Source organism: Schistocerca serialis, chromosome 7, assembly GCF_023864345.2.
Source record: "Schistocerca serialis cubense isolate TAMUIC-IGC-003099 chromosome 7, iqSchSeri2.2, whole genome shotgun sequence".
Taxonomy (NCBI): domain Eukaryota; kingdom Metazoa; phylum Arthropoda; class Insecta; order Orthoptera; family Acrididae; genus Schistocerca; species Schistocerca serialis.
Genome location: NC_064644.1, coordinates 141,966,170 through 141,990,217, shown reverse-complemented (window position 1 = coordinate 141,990,217; position 24,048 = coordinate 141,966,170). Strand labels below are relative to the sequence as shown.

Here is a 24,048-nt window from a genome sequence, read left to right as displayed (position 1 = left end):
TTATGAATACCAGTACACCATACATTAGCTCGGCACTCAGTCGCCTGTGCAGAGTATTTTTCAAGTGTTGTCACTTTGTCCGGAGGACTCGGTTCCCAGTGTGGTCGTTGTCGAACTGTCGAAACACATCGATTTAACTGACGTCCAAACGAGAATGATAGTTAACTTTCGGGCCAAGGGTGTAAGTATTTCCAAAATGGCTAAGTTTGTAAACTGTCTGTGTGCCGTTGTTGAGCCGTGCTGCAGCTCGCATTGGTGCTGTTTGTAGGTTTCCGTCCTCTGTTGGAGCCCAGACCGTATCGTTTAGTTGACATGGTTGCGGTTGTTTGTCTTCTTCTCGTGTTGACTGGCGCCACTTGGTTTCGCAAGCGCGGTTATTGATATGTAGTAACTGTGGCCCTATCTTTGTGCATCTTTGTGCATTTCGATAGGGGTACTCAGGAGGAGCCAGGTCTGAGCAGTGCAAAAACACGCCGGGACCGCTGGCGGCGCGCATGGACTGCTGGATTGATGGCCTGTGATCACGAGGGTGCACGACCTCGTCGTAAACCGGATCCGGCAAGCTTCAAGTTTAGTGCATTTGGGTTCAAGTAGGGAAACCTCCACCATTGTGAGATCTTTCAATTCTCCAGTGACTCGGGTTCGTGATGCTACTCATAGTGTTGCTGAGGCGAAGAGCAGCGAGTGGAGTGCTTGGGGAAGACGGATCTGATTAGCTTTCCTGGACTTCTAATTACTGTTTATTGCGTTTAGTTTGTTACTATTTGTGTTCAACCAGCGGCATTTTTCCCGCTTCGTGGCCGCTAATGCCCCAGTTACCTGCCCTGGGGGTTAGTGTATGTAATGGCAATGTACGTTTCCTCGTCTTACCGCTGCTGTCCGGTGAGGCGTGTAGTTTTGGCAACTTTCTTGATTGTAGGTTGGTTGGCGATTCTTCTACCCTGGTGGTAGTGATTCCTTTCTCGTTCCGGGCGCTCTAAGCACAGTGTTCTGTGGATGGAGTCCAGACTGCCGGTTTGGCGTATTTTTACATCTTTGTATCTGATTTATTGGACGTTAGGTAGCCTCAGCAAGATTATCATTAGTCTTTCGTTAGACTGCCACTAATCTGAATTACCATCCTGTGCAACTCCTGTGTTTTTTGTCGGACCTACTCAGAGGTCGACTCCTGGTACACCGTCTGTGACTGGCCCTTGTGTTTTATTATTATATTTGGTGTTTTATTCTATGTTTCTAAATTTTTTATGTAATTGCCATTCTTGGCATTACAGCAGGCTTAAATGATTGTGCTACCAAGATTACCATCATTATGTCTCATCTGTTTGGTGATCAGTTGCTTGTTCTTTTACATTAACATTTGTTGTTGTATTTCCTGTTTTACTGTATGTTTTGTAAATTATTTTTACGTAATTTTCATTCTTGGCGTTACAGCAGGTTTAAATGGTTGTGCTACCAAGATTACCATCATTTTGTCTCACTCGTTTGGTGATCAGTTGCCCGTCTTTTTACATTAACCTTTGCTATTGCATTGCTGTTTTACAGTATGTTTCTTAAATTTTTTAAATAATTGCCGTTCTTGCTGTTAAAGGCCTTTAGCGGTGACTGTGGTTACTTGCCTTAAAATTCGATTTGGCATCACATTGGCTTGTTTTTAAAACATTACTTGCGGTGTCCGTATTCTATGCTCATTTGATAAAATGTAACGCACTGAAAGCACTATTAATTACACAATTGTTTATTCCTTCATAAATAATGTGTGATATCTTTATTTTTTGCTGAGTCTGGAGTTACCGTTTTAAAATAAATGTATGTAATTGCAAAAGGGAAGCAATAGTAACTAATTACAGTCCTGTCCACAATCGTAACTGAATCGTGCCTTCCTTGACTACCAGGTTTTAGTTGTGGTTAGAATATAGCGTGCATTGCAAACTGACGCTATCTGAAACCGACGCCGAGAGAGCTGCGGTGCACCACAGGCTGTAGATGACAGCGGTGAACGATGGCTGCGGAGACGTGTACGGATGAATAGACGCGTAACTGACCCCCTAGATGAACCAGCGGGCTACCAACAGTGTATCATCAATGACCATTCAGTGAATGTATGGTCCTCTGCAGCAGGTGCCTGGTTCGTGCACCCATGGTCACTGCTCTTCATTGGTGACGAAAGCTGGAATTTGCACATCAGTACTGCAACTGGACATATAGTCAGTGGCGTCAGCTGGCCTTTTCAGATGAATCACGTTTTATGTTCCATAGGCGTGAAACGTCTGAAAGGGAACACCCTACGACAATCGTCGGAAGGATCCAGGCCGGGGAGGAAGCATTATGCTGTGCGGAATTTTTTCACGGATTTCCATGAGTGATCACCTCATTTTGGAAGGCACAATGGATCAACACAAGTAAGCATATACACTTGGGGACCATGTACACCCCTTTATACAATGTTGCTCCTCGGCACGATGGCATCTGCCAGCATGACAGTGCAAAGTGTCACACACCTCGCAGTGTTCGTGCGTAGTTCGAAGAGCAGAAGGGCACCGGGATGAGTTTACCACACTCCCCAGGCCACTAAACTCCCCGGACTTAAACCCAATCGAGAATCTGTGTGACCACCTCAATCGGGCTGTTCGCGCCTTGGGTCCTCAACCAAAAAACCTACAGCAGCTGGCTCACGACACTGGAGTCAGCATGGCTTCACAAACCTGTCGGTACCTTTCAGAAACTTCCTCCTGCATGCCTTGCAGCGTTCTGTACCCCAAAAGTTGGTTATTCAGGCTTCTGACAGGTGGTCATATTGGCTGGAAAGTGTATAAAGTGCTTTCAGTAACGAGTATTTCAGACCATGACTTTGTATTTATAAGTCTTTATTCACCTGACCAGAAGTTCCTCCAGCCACTGAAATTCACTACATCTAACTTCAACGGAATCAGTCCTCTTTTTAAATTATCTAATCTACCCCTTCCCGATAACGGAATGCCGTGCGGTTCTAAGCGCTTCAGTGTGGAACCGCGTGACCGCTACGGTCGCAGGTTCGAATCCTGCCTCGGGCATGGGTGTGTGTCACGTCCTTAGGTTGGTTAGGTTTAAGTAGTTCTAAGTGCTAGGGGACTGATGACCGTAGATGTTAAGTCCCATAGTGCTCAGAGCCATTTGAACCATTTTTGATAAAGGAATCTAACGTTCCACGCTCCAATTCGTAGTCAGTTTTGTTTCTCCTCATGATGACATCCTCCTGAGTAGACGCCTCCCACAGATCCGAATGGGAGATTATTTTACCTCCGTAATATTTTCATTTAACCATACAGTAGAGCTTGGGAATAATTAAGGCTGTAGTTTCCCTTTGGTTTTAGTCATATGCAGTATCAGCACAGCAAGGCTGGTTTGGCTGGTATTACAAGACTAGATCAGTCAATAGCCAGACTGTTGCCTTTGCACCTAATGAAAAGGCTCCTGCCACTCTTAAGGAACTCACGTTTGCCTGGCCTCTGCAGATACCCTTCCATTGTGGGTGATCCTATGGTAAGACCATCTGTATCGTTGAGGCAGCAAGCCACCCCATTGACACCAAGCTGCATAGACCATGGCGGTTGGTAATGTGTGCAAAATATATCATGGAAGACAGAACAACACACACACACACACACACACACACACACACAGACACAGATGATTTGGAAATATTGCTGTGCAGTTGTGTAAGGTGGCATGGTCTCCTGACCTTCATTTCTTACATATTCCGACCTCACCATCGTATTCTGCATATCAAGACGTTTCATTCGAGCCCAAACTCGATAGGGTAGAGGCTTTTTTACATATTTCCATTTTATTCGATATGCAAATCTAATAAATAAATCGCAAGTGTGCACCGAGATTAAAAAGTCGAGGCTGGCGTACACAAATATTCAAGACACGACGGCCACGGGAGTTTTTGTTAGGCAGAGGCAACCAGCCAGCTAAAAGTCTGTAGGAGGGTGAGTTAGCACGCAGCTGCGCAGGTCGGCCGACCGCCCAGGGACCAAAACAGTTTTTTGCCAGAGAAAAGGCATAATGCCCTGCTTGTTCACCTTAAAAGCAAAACCCGCTGTATTGTTTGGGAGAGACTCAGCATACGCATGTTTTGACGGACCTAGTGCACAGTTCCAGAGTTCTCACAGGTGGACAATAACGCCTAATGAAGATGCTATATATTTCCGGATTGGTCGGCTTAAACGGAGCGCCATTCCTCCGTTTGTCACAGTAACGCTGATTGGCGGACTATTTATGACGCAATGAGCTGGAGGAGTGAGGGAAACACAGCGGATGATATACCCTTTCGCTTTTTGCGTGGAGAGGGATAGTTCCGGTGACGCTCTTGAAGCGTGAAGCGGGAATACGTAACGGGAGCGAGTGCACTCGTGCGTGTACGTAGAGAGCGAGAAACTAAGTCCCTACTCAGTACTGCACTGAGAGAGCACCTCTGTCGCTAGCGAATCGGAGTGATACTCTATATTGAGTCACTCGCGTTTAAGCATTGTTCACTGTGTTGGCCGCGACACTTAATGTGTGGTGCGAACACAGACAGAGTATCAATTAGCGCCTGTGAGCGAAAGTTGAGTGGAATCGAGGTGGACTGGTTATCTGACCGGTATACCACGCCAATAGTTTGACAAGGGGCAGACAGGAGCCCTGAGCCATTCTGCCGAGTAAATAACATTCTTAAAAGAAAGGGATGAAAGAGCTTTCCCACACTTTGTATATAAATTTCATAACAGGATTCCTATCCATAAGAGGTAACATCCTATTCCGAAAAGAACCTGGAAATTTGTGCATCAGTTTATAAATAAAAGTTTCACTTGATTTTCTCAGATTTTACAATGAATAAAATTTTCCGTTCGTTCAATGTTTTTCTTATACTAACTAGCAATACTCCAGTACCCAAGTATCCCAATAGTTGCGTAATAAAATAGAATATTTTTGTGTCCTTTCCTTACAGCGGACGACTCCAGAAGATATTTATCGCTTAAAGTTTTTCATGCATTTCTTTTTGGTACGTTAGGAGCGTCTGTCCGACTGCTGTAGTAGGGTGAGGTGGAAAGTGCTTCTTGCAGGAGCCAAAGGGTACTTGTCATATCAATCCGTTGCGCAACTCGACAACATAACACCCACATACTGACAGTTGTTTGTGTATATAAAAATGTCGTTTATACTCACAAAGTATCACTCAGTCGAAGATGTTAATATTAGATCTCTAAAAGAAGACTGTTCTTTTATTTTCAAGAGTGTTCAGCTCTCACACACAAAGTCATTGGTGATGTGAAAACTTTCACAGAAGTCAGTGAGCGAATAATGTATTCAATTGAGAGAGAGTGCTTCACCGATTCTGAACACTTCGTTGTTTTTGATGCGTACGATAGAAACGAGTCTATTTACCAGACAGAACTATTTCTGTTACAGTATAAGAAGCTGGTCGATAGCTAAATTAAAGGTATATTTTTCTTAAGGTACATAGTTTGCTCAAAAAATGCTGCTCAGTGCTATTTCGATTTTATTAATGCAGGAGGAGGTTAGTGATTAGTCCTGTCGACAGCGAGAGACGGAGCACAAGCTCAGATTATGGAAAGACGGGGAAGGAAATCTGTCGTACCATTTCAAGGAAACCATCCAGGCCTTTGCCTGAAGCGATTTAGGGAAATCACGGAAAACCTAAATCAGGGTGACCGGACGTGGGTTTGAACCGTCGCCTTCCCGAATGCGAGTCCATTGTGCTAACCACTGCGCCACGTCGCTCAGTGATTTTATTAATGCAGATACAGTAGTGAAATCTTGGTTGTCAAATGAAGTTGTTTCAAAAGTCTGCTCAAATCGCAAGAAATTATCTTTTGCTATGAACAATGCTGTAAAAATGTGGAGGATGATCTACAATGTGCATTAAATTCACATATTTCCATTGTATGTGACAGTATAAAATGTAATAGTTCCCTATTGAAATTTAATGTAGTAAAATTGTTTTATATTGTCTGTTTATCCTTTTATTCCTAAGTAATGTGTTAAAGTAATACGGTAATTTTGATATAGTTGTGTGAGAGACAAGAAATAATTACTGGACAGCAAAGGTATGTGCAGTAGTTTCGGTGTAAGAAATACAGAGCTACATGTGTACGTAAATGATTCATAACTTTTTGACCTTGCGATAATTATTTTACTATTATGCGAGAGGTATGTTTACATACACCATCATCTTCGACTTTCACGGAAATAATTTAACATGCACCATCATAAATTTTCGTTATGATCTATAATTATACTTGCAGTGATCAAAGGTGATCAGCGATCGGTGGTGGCCAGTGATCAATGGCGGTCACTGATCAATGAGAGTAAGAGATCAATGATTCTCAATGATCAATCATCCTCAGTGATCAATAGGCGTTAAGCCATAAGCATTTAGGGTTAACCTTTTAGCATTTATCGATTAGCGTCAAGCGTTTATCATTTAGTGTTTAGCATTTACTATTAAGCATTTACTGAAAAACGTCTACCACATATCATTTACCTTTTAACATCTTCAATTTAATGTTTAATGTTTACTAAAGGAGGTATGGGGTATTAAACATGTAATTGGTTTATTTCCATCTACTTGGATTTGCTAATGCTGTGCTGGAAAGTCGAGAGGTGTGGGGGTTATACTGCATACGTACGTAAGTAATGCAACGTGACACCACTTTCATGCTTAAATAATGAATATCTTTGACTTTCAAGGAAATAATGCATATCTTCAACTTTTAATGAAATATGGTGACTTTCTACATGAGGTTAATGTAATATTTATTACATATCTACTTCCATTTTCAAATAATTTCGTCTGATTGGTTGGAAAAAGAGGATAGGTAGCACCGTCACCTAGGGTTTTTGATATGATACTGTGTTGTATGATTCGGTGGGGTAAAAAAAGGAGGAGGTTTATGAATCACACAGTTGGTCTGTACGTAAATAATGTCATTTGACACCATTTTAATACTATGCTCATTAGAGTTGGAGGACTATTTGAGTCAGGAAATGAGGGAATGAATCGATCTTTCTCAGAAAAACGTCCTGTAATTTACCAGAAGAATTCTACGGAAACAACTAAGATTAATATTTTAACTAATTCAACTGTGGGTTCTTGATAAATCGTTGTATGTTGTAGTAACTAAACGAAACACTTTTGTAGTGCTTTTTCACAAACACTATTACTGCGCAACACATGTCATAAGCCCATTTTCTAGAATATAACTTATCCTGAAGATGAGAAGCTAGCAAAGATACACGTGTCAACTTCTTAATTTACCGTTTCTTGAATTAGTTCTTATAGTTTATCTCCGCTGACAATTTTGACATAGTTACATATGGATCTACAAAATTCATATGTACAGTATTTACAGTAACTATGGTTAAACATAAATTGGAGTAAAGCTATGTATAGGAATAGGGATTTTTGTTATTATCTATTCATGAATGAAGGTACCAAGGTTCTTCTCTTATGCAGAGTTCCTAACATTGTCTTGCGGATAACTAAGTTTGCTCATTCAGTAATAAATTTGGGGACTCAACGAGCGATCTCAGTTCTGTTATTGACACCTTCCGGACAATGTTATAAGTTCTACATGAGAAAAGAACCATTGTGGCTTCATTTGTGAGTACATAATGACAAAAATTCCCATTCCTGTGCATAGCTTCACTCCAATGTGTGTTTAGTCATAGCTATTGTAAATGCTGTCCAAATGAGTTTAGTAGAACCGTACGTAACTGCTTCAAAATTGCCAGCAGAGATAAATTTTACAGTTTAAGTCAAGAATCGATAAATTAAGAATTGAAATGTTTATCTTTGCTCGGTTCCCATATTTGGGATAATTTGTGTTCTAGAAAATGAGCTCACAAAAAGAAAGTGGTTCAAATGGCTCTGAGCACTATGGGACTTAACTTCTGAGGTCATCAGTCCCCTAGAACTTAGAACTACTGAAACCTAACTAACCTAAGGACATCACACACATCCATGCCCGAGACAGGATTCGAACCTACGACCGTAGCGGTCGGGTGGTTCCAGACTGTAGCGCCTAGAACCGCTCGGACACTCCGGCCGGTATGAGCTTACAACCAGAAATCTAGGCCGTACATCAATAATAAAGTTTTTAAAACAAGGCTAAAAAGTGTTTGGTTTGGTTAATATATATAGCTGGAATTAACATCGGGCTGGCCGGACCAAAATTCGAGCCGCTGATACCACCTCATTAGGCAGCTCACGTATGGGTCAAATGCAAATCTCGAGTGATCATCCAGGCTAACATGTCCATACCTCTGTTCGGCCGCTCGCATTCCATACATCAGTAGCTGTTTTAATACTCATCGCGAAGATAGTTATTTCAGCCAATTAAACGTATCTCATTAACAGCGCGTGATAATATGCCATAATAATCGTCTTAAAATTCAATCCAGTTACAGGTGAGCATTATTTGGGAGCAACGTTTTCGTCACTGTCGTTACTGTGCATGTGGATAATTGTTTCTATCGCGTTGTCAGACACGTAATTGGTAGGTGTTTAATCGCTGAGCTCCAGTAATACTGTCTGAGAAAACGACCATGACGCACGCCGTCCAGGAAGTTCTGGATTAGGACTGGGCAGCGCTTTCACTGCAGATGAAAATCGCCGGCCATGACGGATGGAAATTAGTCTCGTAAAATAGTGGCCAATTACGTTCAGAATAGTCCGAAGCGGCGGCTAAGCTTGTAAGATAAGAATTTATTGACCCTGTTTGAATATAAAGCTGACGGTCTCTTCAATAACTACTTTTTTCCTTGACATAAATTTGTGTGCAAACTGAAGTCGGCTAATTACTCACAAATTTCGCTGCATATTATGCGGAATGCGTTTCTTTGTCAAAGGCATATTTTGAAATTTATCTATAATTTGTACTAAGAAATAGTAACCATCCAAAGCAGTTCAGGACAAAATCATTGTTTAGATTGTTGTACTGACAAATGACAATACCTTGCGAATTATTTATGCTTAGTAGATCTGTATTATTCTTTCATTGTGTTTTATTTTGTGTAGTTCAGCAGGCTTGATCGTTGTATCTGCTGTGTAGTGTAGTGTAGTGTTAATTCTGTATCGACTGTCAAAGTTCGAATTCACTATGATCGAGAACACTGGGCGCTCCGTTATCGCAACAAGTGCATGAACTTATCTGATCAAAAGTATCCGAACACATGTTAGTTGACACCGATATGGAACGTGGCCATCCATCTTTATTTTTGACGGGCTTAAGTATGCTGAGGTGCCTAAACGGCTCTGGAGGAACGACAGCCCATTAGTGATGTTGGACGCTAGGGTCTGGAGCAAGGTCGACGTTCTAACTCGCCCCAAAGCTGTCCCATTGGATCCAGATAGGGACTGTGTGTAGACCAGTCCATTTCAGGGATGTTATTATCCACAAATCATTGCCTCACAGATGCCGCTTTATGACAGCGTGCATTGTCATGCTGACACAAGGAATCGTAGTCTCCGGCCAGTCCTTCAATTTTACTCAGTGCACAATGCCGTAAAATGTGTTCATACCCTTCCGCATTTAGTGTTTTCTTATCCGCAAGAGATCTACACCCAAACCACGAAAAATCCTCGTAGCGTAACACCACCTCCTCCGATGACGGTGTACATGGTAGAACACAGCATTCTCGAGGCATTCGCCAAACCCAAACGATTCAATCGTATCGCCGCAGCATAGAGCGTGATTCACCAATGCACATCACTCTTTCCAGTCATCCACTGTCCAGTGGCGTCGCACTTTACATCTCCAGCGTCGATTAGCAGTGACTACAGAAATGGTGACTTACGAGGATCTGCTCGGGCATTGTATCCCATTCTTTCGGGCTCCATGTGCACAGTCATTGAGCTGTTGGCAGCACTTTAGAAGTCACGAGTGATTCCCATCGCTGATTTCATGCGATTTTTTAAACCACAGCTCGTACAGCTGTAGTAGGTTTTAAATGCCCATGGCGTATCTGTTTCTCTAGTGACATTCAATGACTAGTTCACGCTCGGAGCCACTGAGCTCTCCTGAGCTATATATTCTGCTCTCACTGCTTCTCTACTGACAACACAATACTCCCCGCTCCTTTTATACTGGCAAGTCTCCTCTCGTGATATTTCGTGGTCTATCCTACGTTACACAGGGCTGTCCGAATACTTTTGATCAGACAGTGCACACGTAACAAGAACGTTTCACACCGTAGGCAAGGTGCTCCTCTCTCTGTCGATTTTCCCTTGGAACAGAACGAGTTAAAATGAATTCCCTCAATCCTCGGTTTATAACCATTCTTCCCACCATCTGAAGCAATGCTGCAAAACCACAAGACGTCAGCCGGGTGAAATTCCAAAACTAAATAGCATCTTCCAGCCACAATTCCTGTTAACAACGTATCCCCGAATGTAGATACATTATGTGATCAAAAGTATCCGAACACCCACAAAGACATACGTTTTTCATATCAGGTGCATTGTGCTGCCATCTACTGGCAGGTACATTATGTGATCAAAAGTATCCGAACACCCACAAAGACATACGTTTTTCATATCAGGTGCATTGTGCTGCCATCTACTGGCAGGTACTCAACATCAGCGAACTCAATAGTCATTAGACATCGTGAGAGAGCAGAATGGAGTACTGCGCGCAACTCACGAACTTCGAACATGGTCAGGTGATTGGGTGTCACTTGTGTCGTACGTCTGTACGCCAGTTTTCCACACTCCTAAACATCTCTAGGTCCACTGTTTCTGATGTGATTGTGAAGTAGAAACGTGAAGGGACACATACAGCACAAAAGCGTACAAGCCGACCTCGTCTGTTGACAGACAGAGACCACCGACAGTTGAAGAGGGTCGTAATGTGTAGTAGGCGGACATCTAGCCAGACTATCACACAGGAATTCCAAACTGCGTCAGGATCCACTACAAGTATTAAGACAGTTAGGCGAGATGTGAGAAAACTTGGATTTCAAGGTCGAGCGGCTGCTCATAAGCCACACATCACGCCGGTAAACGCCAAACGACGCCTCGCTTGGTGTAAGGAACGTAAACATTCGACGATTGAACAGTGGAAAAACATTGTGTGGAGTGACGAATCACGGTACACGATGAAGCGATCCCATGCCATGGTGTGGGTATGGCGAACGCCCGGTGAACGTCGTCTGCCAGCGTGTGTAGTGCAAACAGAGGCAGTGGTGTTATGGTGCGGTCGTGTTTTTCATGGAGGGTGCTTGCACCCCTTGTTGTTTAGCGTGCCACTATCACAGAACAGGCCTACACTGATGTTTTAAGTACCTTCTTGCTTTCCACTGTTGAAGAGCAATTCGAGGATGGCGATTGAATCTTTCAACAAGATCGAGCCTGTGGCGGAGTGGTTGCACGACAATAACATCCCTGTAATGGACTGGCCTCCTGACCTGACCTGACCTGACCTGACCTGACCTGAATCGAATCCTAAAGAACACCTTTGGGATGTTTTGAAACGCTCACTTCGTGCCAGGCATCACCGACCGACGTCGATACCGCTCCTCAGTGCAGCACTCCGTGAAGAATGGGCTGCCATTCCCCAAGAAACCTTGCAGCGCCTGATTGAAGGTATGACAGCGAGAGTGGAAGCTGTCATCACGGCTAAAGGTGGGCCAACACCATACTGAATTCCAACATTACCGATGGAGGGCGCCACGAACTTGTCGTTTTCAGCCAGGTGTCCGGATACTTTTGATCACATAGTGTACTTCTATGTAAATCTCTAGCGTCCACCAAATTTTACGTTTGTCTCGACGTTTAATTCAAAATTAGTACCAAGCATGCAGTCATTGTGGACGCAGTAATGTCGGCCGTGATTGAAAAGAAATTAGTGTGGACGTTAGAACTATTATCTATTTCACAAAAATTGATCGTTAGCTTTGAAGTTCTTTTCAAGGTAGATCGCATAACGATCATCAGTGTTTTGTACTTCGCCAGAAACGTGGAGGTTTTCTACTTTTATTTGGCATGTGTATATTATATTCTTATTGCAAAGAGGACGACATGCGTGTAAATATTAAGACGAAGTGTGTTTTTTTGCGAACAATTTTTGAAACGTGTCAGATTTGGAGAATGACAAAAGCCAGACAATATGGCGAACATCAGTGACGTATATCCGCTACAATCAGACAAAACGACGCACCAGAAAACAACGCAAATCCGCCATTAAATAGAGAAGAGTGATCTCTTTAAATTTTGCACAGTAGATTGTCCACGAAAATATAATCTGACGTCTGTTGTTCTTCAAAGTTGACAGTTCACAAAAAATGGCAGAAAATTATTTGCAATATGCGCCCCGTTTCCAACCACAATATAAAATTCAATTAAAATATGAAACAAGACATATCTACGATTCCCGAGAGGTGCAACGCATCGATGCTCGTCCTGTGAACAAGAGGAGATCTAAGTCAAGGATCAAACGTTAAAGATTATGAAAGAAATAACAGAGTACAGACAATCTCGGGCACTGACTATATACAATGTCTCGAGATGGTGTACAGACACATCGCGCATCACGTCTACTATTGCCTACTAGCCTTTCGCTTACAGTCTGATTTCCTCCATTCTCTCCGTTTCGCTCACCATCTAACTAACTTCGAAGAGTAACAGTAAGTACTATAGACCTAAACCTTTCCCTTGCTTTCTGCAGAAAAACGTTGTGGGATTTGTAAGACAGCGTTAATATTAACATTTTGTTTGTCCTCCTCAAACTAGTTTCGGTGATAGCTCGCCACTGTGGTGGCCAGGGCAGAGGCGAAAACTCATCTTCGTGCTCACAAAAATAGTTCTGAAAGATGCGAGCCGTGTGAACAGGGGCTCTGTCCTCTTGGAACACAGCAACACCATTGGGGAACAAACATTGTACCATGGGGTGGGTCTGATCAGCTAATATATTCACATAATCCTTGATAGCAAGGCCATCTTGCAGAGTAACCATGGCGCCCATGGAATTCCGCGATATGGCCGCCGGCTGCCAAAATCATCACCGGACTTCCACCATGTTTCACTCTTGGGACGTAAATTCGGCCAACGGTCGGAAACAGTGTGCAACAAGACTCATCCACCCAAATGACTTTTTTTCTATTGCTCCGCAAATCAGGTTTTATGGCTTCGGCACCACATGCTCCTGTTATGGACATTTGTATTACTGATTGGTTTTGGAATTCCAGCTCACTCTGTAGTTCGCTGATTACGGTGCTCCCTTCTTGTTTTTCAGTGCTGACAGTATTTGCGAGTGCGACATTCATTTCTGGAGGGACTTTTGCAGCTGTCGGCCTCTTGCCTTGCGTGACAGTCCTCTTCAATGACCGTCTGCCACGATCACGCAACACACACTTTCGTCCGCCTTGTGACTTAGAAGTTGACGTTTATCCGTTTTCTCTGTGTGCGGTGTAAATCTTCGACAGAGTACCTCTTGAAGCATCAATTGCTTTAGCTACCTTGGTTAGGGAAGCAACCATCGTACAAATACCACAGACTTCCGTCTTTCCAATTCAGTAAGATCCGACATAATGCTCTCGCAATTCTGCTGTTACCACGACTGACACTTGCAACATATTGAGGATAATTGCGCAGGTGCCTTTTGTGGTCAAATACAACAGCTCAACCTGCAGTCTTGGCGAGCAGGTGCATTTATGTTCAAGCATGTATTTCCATATTTTCCTCCAATCTCTGTGATACAACACACCAGCAAATTAGTAGTATGCACCAAGAGTAAAATTTGTTTTATTTAGCGTTAGCAGAAACTATTTAAAAAACACTTATAAATTAACAGGCTTTCTTACGTAACAATAACTCTATATTTTATGCATTATACAGACTGTATATTCCACACGAATCAAGTTTGCTAGGTTAAATTTTAACTTACGCATCGAAATTGAGAGTGTCTTCGTGCTATATGTAGAACGGGCTTTCAATAAGCAATGCAAGATATTATTTTTTTTCTCTATCAATTTCGGTTGAAAAAATGCGAAATTTGTTGTGGGATGTCGTGCAATTATATGAAAGTGTGGTATCTGTTCTTTTGGACATGTCTGGAAGTACGTACACCATGCATTCATGTTATGATCGCCTAGATGGGCATTGGATTCAACTTCTTCAGTGCGAATGCACAATTATGTCCGACCTCCTGCGAGACTTTCATGGTAGCGAGCTTGGAGGAAATGGACAGGGACTGCTGATAGATGGCGCTCGGTGGGAAAGTGGGTCGGCAGTCAAGCGTGCCGAAATAGTCTGCCCAATTGCGATAAACACTGTGTCGCGGGTGCCGCAGTAGGTAATGCAACTGCCTAGTAAGCTGGAGACCCCAGGTTCGAATGCCGGTGCGGCACACATTTTCAGTCGTCGCCGCTGATTCCGCGTAATGTCCCCATCCAGATGACATCACTATTCCCTTCCCTTTCCTTTACTATCTCCCTCCTACTCCTTCAATTTAAACATCGTGGAATATTTGCGCTTCAGCCTTTCATGAATTCCCGATAGGTGGCGGCATTATACGGAGCCTTCAAAATGGCGTCTGTAACGGGTGTGCGTTCCAAAAAGAGACCTGTCATCGATTTTCTTTTGGCGCAAAACCAGGGCATCACAGGTATTCATAGGCGCTTGCAGAATGTGTACGGAGACCTGGCAAGTAACAAAAACATGGGGAGTCGTTGGGTGCAAACCTGTCTGATCTCATGTGTGCTTCATTAATGGAACGTGCAGACATTCTCATTCTAGGTGATCGGCAGATCACAATCAAAATCTCGCTGCACAGCTGGACGACTATCTGTCCCATCCTCCGCTATGCCAGTCCCACCTGGATATCCGCCAACCCCATATTCTATAAGTCCCTCCAGATTCTCGAGGACCATGCACTCCGCCTCGCCTTCTGTATACGCCTCCTGCCCCCCACGCAGATCCTCTACGACCTCATTCCTTTCCCCCATCTGCTCCTCTTCCTCGAACATATCCGCATACTCTACACCTCCCACCGTCTTGATCCCCCTCACCCACTGGTTGCTCCTCTCCCATCCCTGCCTTCTGCCATGCCTTCACTGTTGTCCCCCCCTACCCTCCATCTTTGCACCCTTCATCTCCTTTCCCAAGGTGGCTTCCGTCAACTCCACGTCCTGGATGATGCCCTCTCTCCCTCCATTTATCATTCCTCTCAACTCTGATCCTCACCCTCCCTCCTTTCCTCTGCCCTTTCCCTGGGCTCCCTCTTCCCCCCCCCCCCCTTCCATCCTGTTTTCTCCCCGCCTAACCTCTCCCTGCCTCCCTTCTCCCCCAAGTCCTTTTGTATTCCCCTCCGCTGCCTTTCCCCACTCCCTGTCACATCGGCCCAGCACCCCCTCTCTATTATGGGTCCTCGTCCTCCATCGGCTCCTTCCCCCCCCCCCCTCTTAGTTTTTCCTCTCCTTCACCCCCTCTTTTCTTTTCCCATCATCTGTCCAGCCCCCCCCCCCCTCCCTGTCTGCCCTCGGCTGTGGTATGTCATATTTGTGCCAACTTTTTAGTGCAGTGTTCATGTGAATGTTCAGTGTTATTCGTCTTTCGAAAGTGTTGCAAACAGAAATCATACTGTCCCTGGGTGCGAATTTTATATCCCTTGCGAACAGAAACCAGACTGTCGTCGTGTTTTTTTAATTGTCTGTCTATTATTTTACCTGTCTGCTTTCGTATGTAACTTATTAGCATCATCAACCCTTTGTTCTATGTTTTAAGTTCCATGATTTTCCGCCATGTTACCATTTAAGTCTCCGATTTTATTGCCTGTTTTTATTACTATTATCTTCATCTTTTTAAAACAAATTCTGTAGGCTGAAGAGCGCATACTAAGCTGCTGCCAGCCCGCCCCCTTCGGGGGGAATCGAAGCTTAATAAAGAAAAAAAAAACTGGACGACTCTATTGGCAGTGCTGACACACTCGTCCGCCAGTTGGCGTACTCAAAGGTGTGTGCCCGCTGGGTTGTTCACCGTCTAACAGAAGACCATGAAGAGCAACGAAGGAATTACTTGCCCATTACGTGTTTCATCGTGACAGTTTCCTGTAAAACCTTGTCGCCGGCGATGAAACATGGGTTCATCACATCGAACAATAAACGACAATCCATGCAGTGGTGTCACGCTACCTCTCCTCTGAAGAAAAAGTTCAAAGTCGTACTCTCAGGCTATAAAGTCATGGCGTCGGTCTTGTGGGTCATTCTGTTTAATTTCCTCCCTCATGGTGCAACGATCAGCTCTGTCGTGTATTGTGTTATCCTCAGTAAACTGAAGAGATGACTTTAGCGTGTTTGTCGCCACAAAAATGCAAACGAACTTCTCCTTCTCCAAGACAACGCAAGGCCTCACAAAGAAAACGAACCCGAGAGGAGCTCACAAAACTTCATTGGACTGTCCTTCATCACTCACCCTACAGCCCGGATGTCGCACCTTTCGACTCCCATTTGTGTGGCCCAATGGAGAATGCACTACACGGGAAGCACTACGATGATGATGAAGGGGTTGCTGCTGCAGCAAGACGTTGGCTCAGACGTCGACCATTACAGTGGTACCATACAGGCCCTCTCAGTAAGGTGGCCTAAGGCACTCGCATTGAACGGAGATTATGTTGAAACACAGCGATTTCTAGTCAAATGAGTGGGGAATAACATGTTGTATTGGAAATCGGAATAAAACCAACTTGCTTTCAGAAAAAAAGTGTTGTTTATGGAACGCCCTTCGTAAGTTGACTGTTCATGTTGTTACCGCTGACATCTCCGTAGTGCAGCTAGTTCAATCGCTCGGTTACAGGTATCATTTTGTTGGATATGTTGGAGATCTGTCTTTTTCCTTAATTGCGAGAACATGCCAAAAATTTCATTTTTCAACAGGGCGGAGCACCATCGTACTGGCACCTGCGGAAGAGTATTTCTCAACGGCGAGCGGCCTCAGTGATGCGGTGAACGGATTTCGCGTTCGACGACTGACCGCCAACATTGCCCGATCCCACTGTATGTGATTTTTCTTAGGTTTGTGAATGACTTCGGCTATGAGCGTCCCGTTCCGTTCCAGAAACTTTCGAGGAACTACGATACCGTATGCAGTAACTGCGGACATATGTAAACTGGAGGAGGAGAGGGAGGAAAGAAAGGAAAAGAACTATTGACGTCAGGTGCATTGGGACTTTATACGGGATCAGTGGCGGCGAGTGGAAATGTGTGCCAAACCGGGATGGGAACCCGGGACCTCTTCCTTGCTAGGCAGCTGCTTTAACCAATGGGCCACCCGGACACAGTGTTTATTGCAATTGCTTGGACTGTCTTAGTAAGCTTTTCGGCCGACCCAAATTCCTACTGAGTGCCACCTAGCCTCAGTCCCCGTCGATGCCCTCCATGCTCGCTACTTTGAGATTTCCACAAGAGGTCGAACGTAAATTGTACATCCGCGCAGGAGGTGGTGATGCTTTGTCCATCTAAGCAAATGAACTATGTGAATGCGTGGTGTCTGTCGGACATGTCCGAAAGAACAGACACCTTCCATTCATATAACTCCGCACGTGGTAACAAAAGTATTGGGCAAGTTTGGGAATCGTCTGGCTGTATGTCGACCGTCCTCTGTCACTGGGTGTGTGGGGGATCGGTGGGAGAGGGGTGGGCTGAAGTGCGGTACACTCAACAGCTGTGAAAGGGAAATGGAAAGTTGGATTCTTAACGTAATTTTAAAAAGTACAGTAAAGTTGTATGTGGATCCATGCAAGAGATGTAACCTTCATCAGGTTGGGTTCCATTGGAACCGTTGTGCACAGCGACTGTGAGGTAATTGAAACAGGTAGGAAGTCAGCAGTCAGTCTCGATTCAATCTTTACTTTATTGCAGATCTAGATTTTAGCTACAGCATAGATATCAGCAATGTGTATAAATTGAGTCATATAGACTCAAAAGGCTTGTAAATGCACGTGCTATTGCAGGCCTTGCCATGTACGAAGCTTAATTGCAGCTCTAAAGTTTAAATTAAGTTGTGTACATGGCTATGTACATGATAAGGTGGGCTGGCCGGAGTGACCGTGCGGTTCTAGGCGCTACTGTCTGGAACCGAGCGACCGCTACGGTCGCAGGTTCGAATCCTGCCTCGGGCATGGGTGTGTGTGATGTCCTTAGGTTAGTTAGGTTTAATTAGTTCTAAGTTCTAGGCGACTGATGACCTCAGAAGTTCAGTCGCATAGTGCTCAGAACCATTTTTGAGCCATGCTAAGGTGGTGTAATAACATGCGCATTTACAAGCCTGTTAAGTCTAGCCTATACATAATAGCTATACTGTAGCTAAAATCTACATATCTATACTAATAAAAAAACTGGAAAATCGTTCTATCTGTCTGTCTGTTTGAACACTTGAATCACCAAAACCACTAGACGAATTATCATGGAATTTTCACATGTAACTTCAGTGTAGCTTGGAGTAACATATGGGCTTTATTTCATCAAACTCGGATCGCAAAAGAAAAGATATCGTGATTTAAAGTTTTATCTAAAAAAACCGTAGCGTCTCTCTGCTTGTCTGTTTCAAAATCCTAATCTCCAGAACTCCTAGACAAATTTTCATGTGATTTTGACAAGAAACCTGCACGTAGCTTGGGGCAATATGTGGGCTTCATCTCATCAAAATTGGATCACGAGAGAAGATACCGTAATTTAAAGTTTTATCTGTTTGAAGTTTATTACGTGACACCAGGGAAACATATTTATTCTTTAGAAAAGCTGTTTACTCTTCTACTTTCGATATATATCCTATTTGTGGAAATACTTTCATTGATTGGTATGTTCTACGTAACACGAGTCGAACATCACAGATAAGCTTACCGGACAAGAAATTAATCACCTCAGTGCGCATGCACAGATGAATTGTTAAGCCTTCACAAATGGTCGAGCCACGTGATTAACCGCTCGTGCACTGCTTCTACGTGATCAATAAGATATTTATGGCCGGCTGGAGTGGCCGAGGAGTTCTAGGCGCTACATTCTGGAACCGCGCGACCGCTACGGTCGCAGGTTGGAATCCTGCCTCGGGCATGGATGTGTGTGATGTCTTTAGGTTAGTTAGATTTAAGTAGTTCTAAGTTCCAGGGGACTGATGACCTCAGAAGTTAAGTCCCATAGTGCTCAGAGCCATTTGAACCATTTTGTCATCCAACGACTCTACAGAGCGTTAAAGCCATAGGTGCCAAAGCTTGTAAATATAATTGCATACAGGGTGATTCCGTGAAGGTTCTCACAAACTTTCTAGGATGATGGAGAAGGATAAAGGTATCAATTTGAGTTAAGGTTCCCTGTACCGGAAACGTCCGAATCCACAGTTATAAGCGAAAACCTTTGTGGTATCTCTGGTAGTAGAAAACTTGTGCTGGTACTGTTGTTGCTAAGGCTGCAGGGAAGCTAACTTTCAGAGATGGCAGAATGGACCGAAACAAGGAAACATGGGCTCTAAAATGCATATGTGAGGGCTTTGAGTGCTTGTTCGTCTTCTCTACTGTGAAACACATCTCCTCTATTAAACAAGTTCCCGTAGCTCTTAAGGTATACTATTTAGAGCCCATATTTACTAGACATTTTTTCTGTTTTGGTCCATACCATCACCTCTGAAAGTTTGCTACCCTGCATACTTAGTAACAACAGTACCAGTTCATGTATTCCGCTGTCAAAGGTATCAGAACGATTTTCGCTTATTACTATCGATTCGTTCGTTTCCGGCACAGAAAATTGATACATTTATGCTTCTCCATCATCCTATAAAGTCTACAACATCGTCACGGAATCATCCTGTATATGTGTACATTTACAGGCTCTATACCTTTGGCACTGTGTAGCGTCGTTGGATGACGTTTCCGGACGTGGGTATATATGTAAAACTGGGTCTAGTGAAGCAGGGGATACAACCCGTCGGCTTTGACCAATGACGTCATACATTACTCATAGATAGTAATGCCTTCACTTCGAGCCATAGATAGTAAAACAGTTCTGTGTTCCGGATAAGCGCTATCATTGTACATTAAAATAACTGAACGTGATTTTAAAGGAGATCGCTACCTATTCCTGAAAATATTCTTCGTGTGCATTTATTAAATTAATTGGTTGTTTCTAATTCATTCGATACTTAATTTCATTCTTAGTGATACTGAGGTAATTTGGACTATTAGTTTCTTATTTTAGAACTATTTTTAGTATCTCATTTTCGTTTGTAGGTATGGATTTATCTCCAGAATGAGATTTTCACTCTGCAGCGGAGTGTGCGCTGATATGAAACTTCCTGGCAGATTAAAACTGTGTGCCCGACCGAGAGTGAAAATCTCATTCTGGAAACATCCCCCAGGCCGTGGCTAAGCCATGTCTCCGCAGTATCCTTTCTTTCAGGAGTGCTAGTTCTGCAAGGTTCGCAGGAGAGCTTCTGTAAAGTTTGGAAGGTAGGAGACGAGATACTGGCAGAAGTAAAGCTGTGAGGCCGGGCGTGAGTCGTGCTTCGGTAGCTCAGATGATAGAGCAATTGCCCGCGAAAGGCAAAGGTCCCGAGTTCGAGTCTCGGTCGGGCACACAGTTTTAATCTGCCAGGAAGTTTCATGGATTTATCTGTTCCAATGAACCTTGATGATTTACGAGAGGCTAAGGGGGACAACATATTGGCCACGATTTGTTTTTTGCAAATGTGTGGTCTCACTGCTGAGTATGTCCGATGTCGTGAGTGCAGCGAACATATGCGCCTCACAAGTGTATTTCGTCGCCGTACTCACGACTTATTCGTATGGCGCTGCAGCATAGATAGGTTGTGGCGATCCATTAGTAGAGGGACGTGGTTCGAAAAATCTAAGCTCGTCTTGAGAGACACTATGAATATCACTTACTGTTGGTGTTTGAGATATCCTGTGTGGCTGTGTGTGCGTGAATGTCGTGTGAGTAAGTGTACAGTTGTGGACTGGTATTCTTTCTTGTAGGAAAGTGTGTGGGGAGTGCATGAAATATAGGGGGCCGTTGGGGGCTGGGGGTGTTATGGTCGAAGCTGACGAATCACATTTTGGCAAAAGGAACTTCAACAGGGGGAAACCTCCGGTGGGATTATGGGTTTGGGGGGCAGTAGTTTCAGGTCAGGAATGTGAAGATGTTGTGTTCAAGGTAATACCCAATCGAAGGAAGGAAGTTTTGGTCTGCTTAATTGAAGATCACGTTGCAGAGGGTTCCATTGTAATTTCAGACGGGTTTAGGGAAAAGGGGTTATCAGAATCTCGTACTGAATGACAATATTGAGTTCAGATCATTATCCACAGGGGCTTGCACAAATAGCATAGACGGTTATTGGTCAGCTGTGAAATCTCATATAGGGAAAGGGAAACGCCAGATTTTCACACTTCAAAGTCATCTAGACGAATATTCATGGAGACATAGTATTCCCGAAACATATTGCCCGTTTAAATGTTTTATTAAACATGTTGGTCAAATGTACCGTCCGAAATATGTTAGCTAATTTCACATTAGGATGGGGGGGGGCGGGGGGGGGGGGTGTATATTTGTGTGTCTGTGCATGTCTCTCTCTCTCTCTCTCTCTCTCTCTCTCTCTGTGTATGTGTGTGTGTGTGTGTGTGTGTGTGTGTGTGTGTGTGTGTGTCTGTGTGTGTGTGTGTGTGTGAGTGAGTGTTTTCGTAATGTTATATTTGTTGTGTATGAGGGTGTTCAAAAATGGTTCAAATGGCTCTGAGCACTATGGGACTCAACTGCTGTGGTCATAAGTCCCCTAGAACTTAGAACTACTTAAACCTAACTAACCTAAGGACATCACACACATCCATGCCCGAGGCAGGATTCGAACCTGCGACCGTAGCGGTCGTGCGGTTCCAGACTGTAGCGCCTTTAACCGCTCGGCCACTGTGGCCGGCTATGAGGGTGTTGCAGGGAGTGATTTTTGTTGATGTCTTTCTAGGCGAGCTTCGGTTCTTTTAGGAAGTTCCCGTCTGGTGAGTTCACTTTTCCATTTTCTTCTTTTACTGCATTTGACTATTTTCACGTATTTCGTTGTTGTATTACACCAATATGTATGTTTTCGTGTAGTCCAGTAAGTAATAGAAATTTCGCAGCTGTCGTTCTTCTTTCGTTTCCCAGCACTAGTATCAGCACGATTTTTTCGAATCTGTACTTACAAAATTGAAGGCGAAACAGCTGACACAACTGAAATTTGTATCCCGTCCTTCAGTTGACCTTCACACTGACACTACGTATTCGAAAAGAAAGACGTATGTAAACATTCATGGGATTTACCTGTATCTGTCAACTGGAGAGCAGGATACAAATGTTGTGTATAGCGATATAGCTCAAGTAAAGAATGGGTTACTATTAGCATCGACGGCGAAAAAAAAAATACTGTACCCCTCAGTGAAGTACGGGATACAAATTGTATATGTGTCGTCTTATTGTCTCTTCGCGTAGTTCAACTGCGATACAGGTTGCAAATGTAACGTACGTCCATTTCCAAGTTTTCGTTAGCAGCGTACATATATAGAGGCCAACGGAAGTATGGATACAAATATTACGTACGTAGCTCGTTCTGCCTTCGGTAGTACTAATATCTAGGTAAGAACAGACCGTTAGTGATAGCGGAGGCGAAATAAACAACACATGTAAAATTTGTATCCCGTGCTTCATTTAGGGTTTAGTGAAACAGGGGGTACATAGTTCAACTGAACAACAGAACACAAATGCTAGTGAAAACGAAGAAATCGACGTACGCCAAACTTGTATCCCGTACTGCACTTAAGCAATACAGCTCGAATGAGGTTCGAGATACAACTCATATATTTGTGACGTGATGTATTCTTTGCTACCAATATTTTCCATCCATTTTTTCCCTTTCATTTTCCAGAGAAATAATACGATGCAAACACGTGATATCCTTAACGTGAAAATACTACTGGCCTTTATATATGTCAACTATATTTTTCGTCTCTCGTATTCCTTTGTTTCTGAACATTCTTGTCAACTCTTTCATCTGTGTAATAAATGCTCTCTGGCCAATTCAGACGTCATTGGTCAAAGCCGACGGGTTGTATCCCCTGCTTCACTAGACCCGTAAAACTTGATCTTATAGGTACCCTCTACAGCCCCCACAACCCCTAGAAATGTGTAACATGAACTGTGAATCAGACTGTATTATTAGTCGTAGACTCTTCAGTAAACATTTTACACGACAGTGTTAGCGAGACACACTGAAGCAATACCTGTTCGGTGATAAATGCTGTGGCACCTTGCGATCGGTTTCCGTTGTCGTCGAGCGGCTGCTGCGCAACGGCGGTGGGCGGGAACAGCGGCCAGGGTTGGCGTTCGTGTCGCTGAGTCACGGCGTGCAGCGTCGGCGCTTCCGCCGCCGTCACCGAGTAGGGCGGCGCCGGCGGCCGAGGCAGCGCGTTCGGTTGCGGGCAGAGAGCGGCGTCCGACCCGGGCGGGGACGTGGCTCTCAGCGGAGACCTAGGCCGCTGCGTGGGGGAGGAAGGCAGCTGGGTCGGCGCGGGTGCATCGGGCTGCGGAGGCAAACCTTCCGGCGGCGCATCTAGGGAAGGGAGCGAAGGCAGCGGCGGCTGGCTCGACCTCGACTGCTGCTGCGGCGACTCTGCCGCCTGGGGGCAGGACGGGGGCGGCGAGCTGGTGGCGGGGTCGGCGGCGGGCGCCCCGCAGACTCGCAGCTCGGCCGACTGCATCACGCTGACCTGGAGCGCCTGTGCGGTCCGCAGGAAGCGCGGCAGCTCGCCGGCCGGCACCTCGGCCACGCCGCTATACATGAGCTCCAGCAGGCGCCGCATGTCTTCGTACAGCACCTCGTGCAGGATCACCGTCACCGACTCGCCCAGCCCCAACGGGTGGTCCAGCAGCACTCGCTGCAACACGCACACACATTCGATCCTGAACGAAAAAGATACCGGACAGGGCTCGCACACAAAGGTTTCAGCAAAAACTCGGTTAAGTATAGACACTGACGAATGGTTCAAATGGCTTTGA

The 24,048-nt window shown here is 44.4% G+C and overlaps 1 protein-coding gene across 3 annotated transcripts in view; it reads right to left on the bottom strand.

Moving 5' to 3' along the window:
• The window catches only part of LOC126412420 (uncharacterized), a 379,666-nt gene that overhangs the window by 77,483 nt on the left and 278,135 nt on the right, over nt 1-24,048 (bottom strand). For all 3 annotated transcript variants that reach the window (XM_050082009.1, XM_050082010.1, XM_050082011.1), the window contains exon 6: nt 23,274-23,927. In XM_050082009.1, the coding sequence (XP_049937966.1) occupies nt 23,274-23,927 (654 nt within the window). The remainder of the gene's footprint in view (nt 1-23,273; nt 23,928-24,048) is intronic.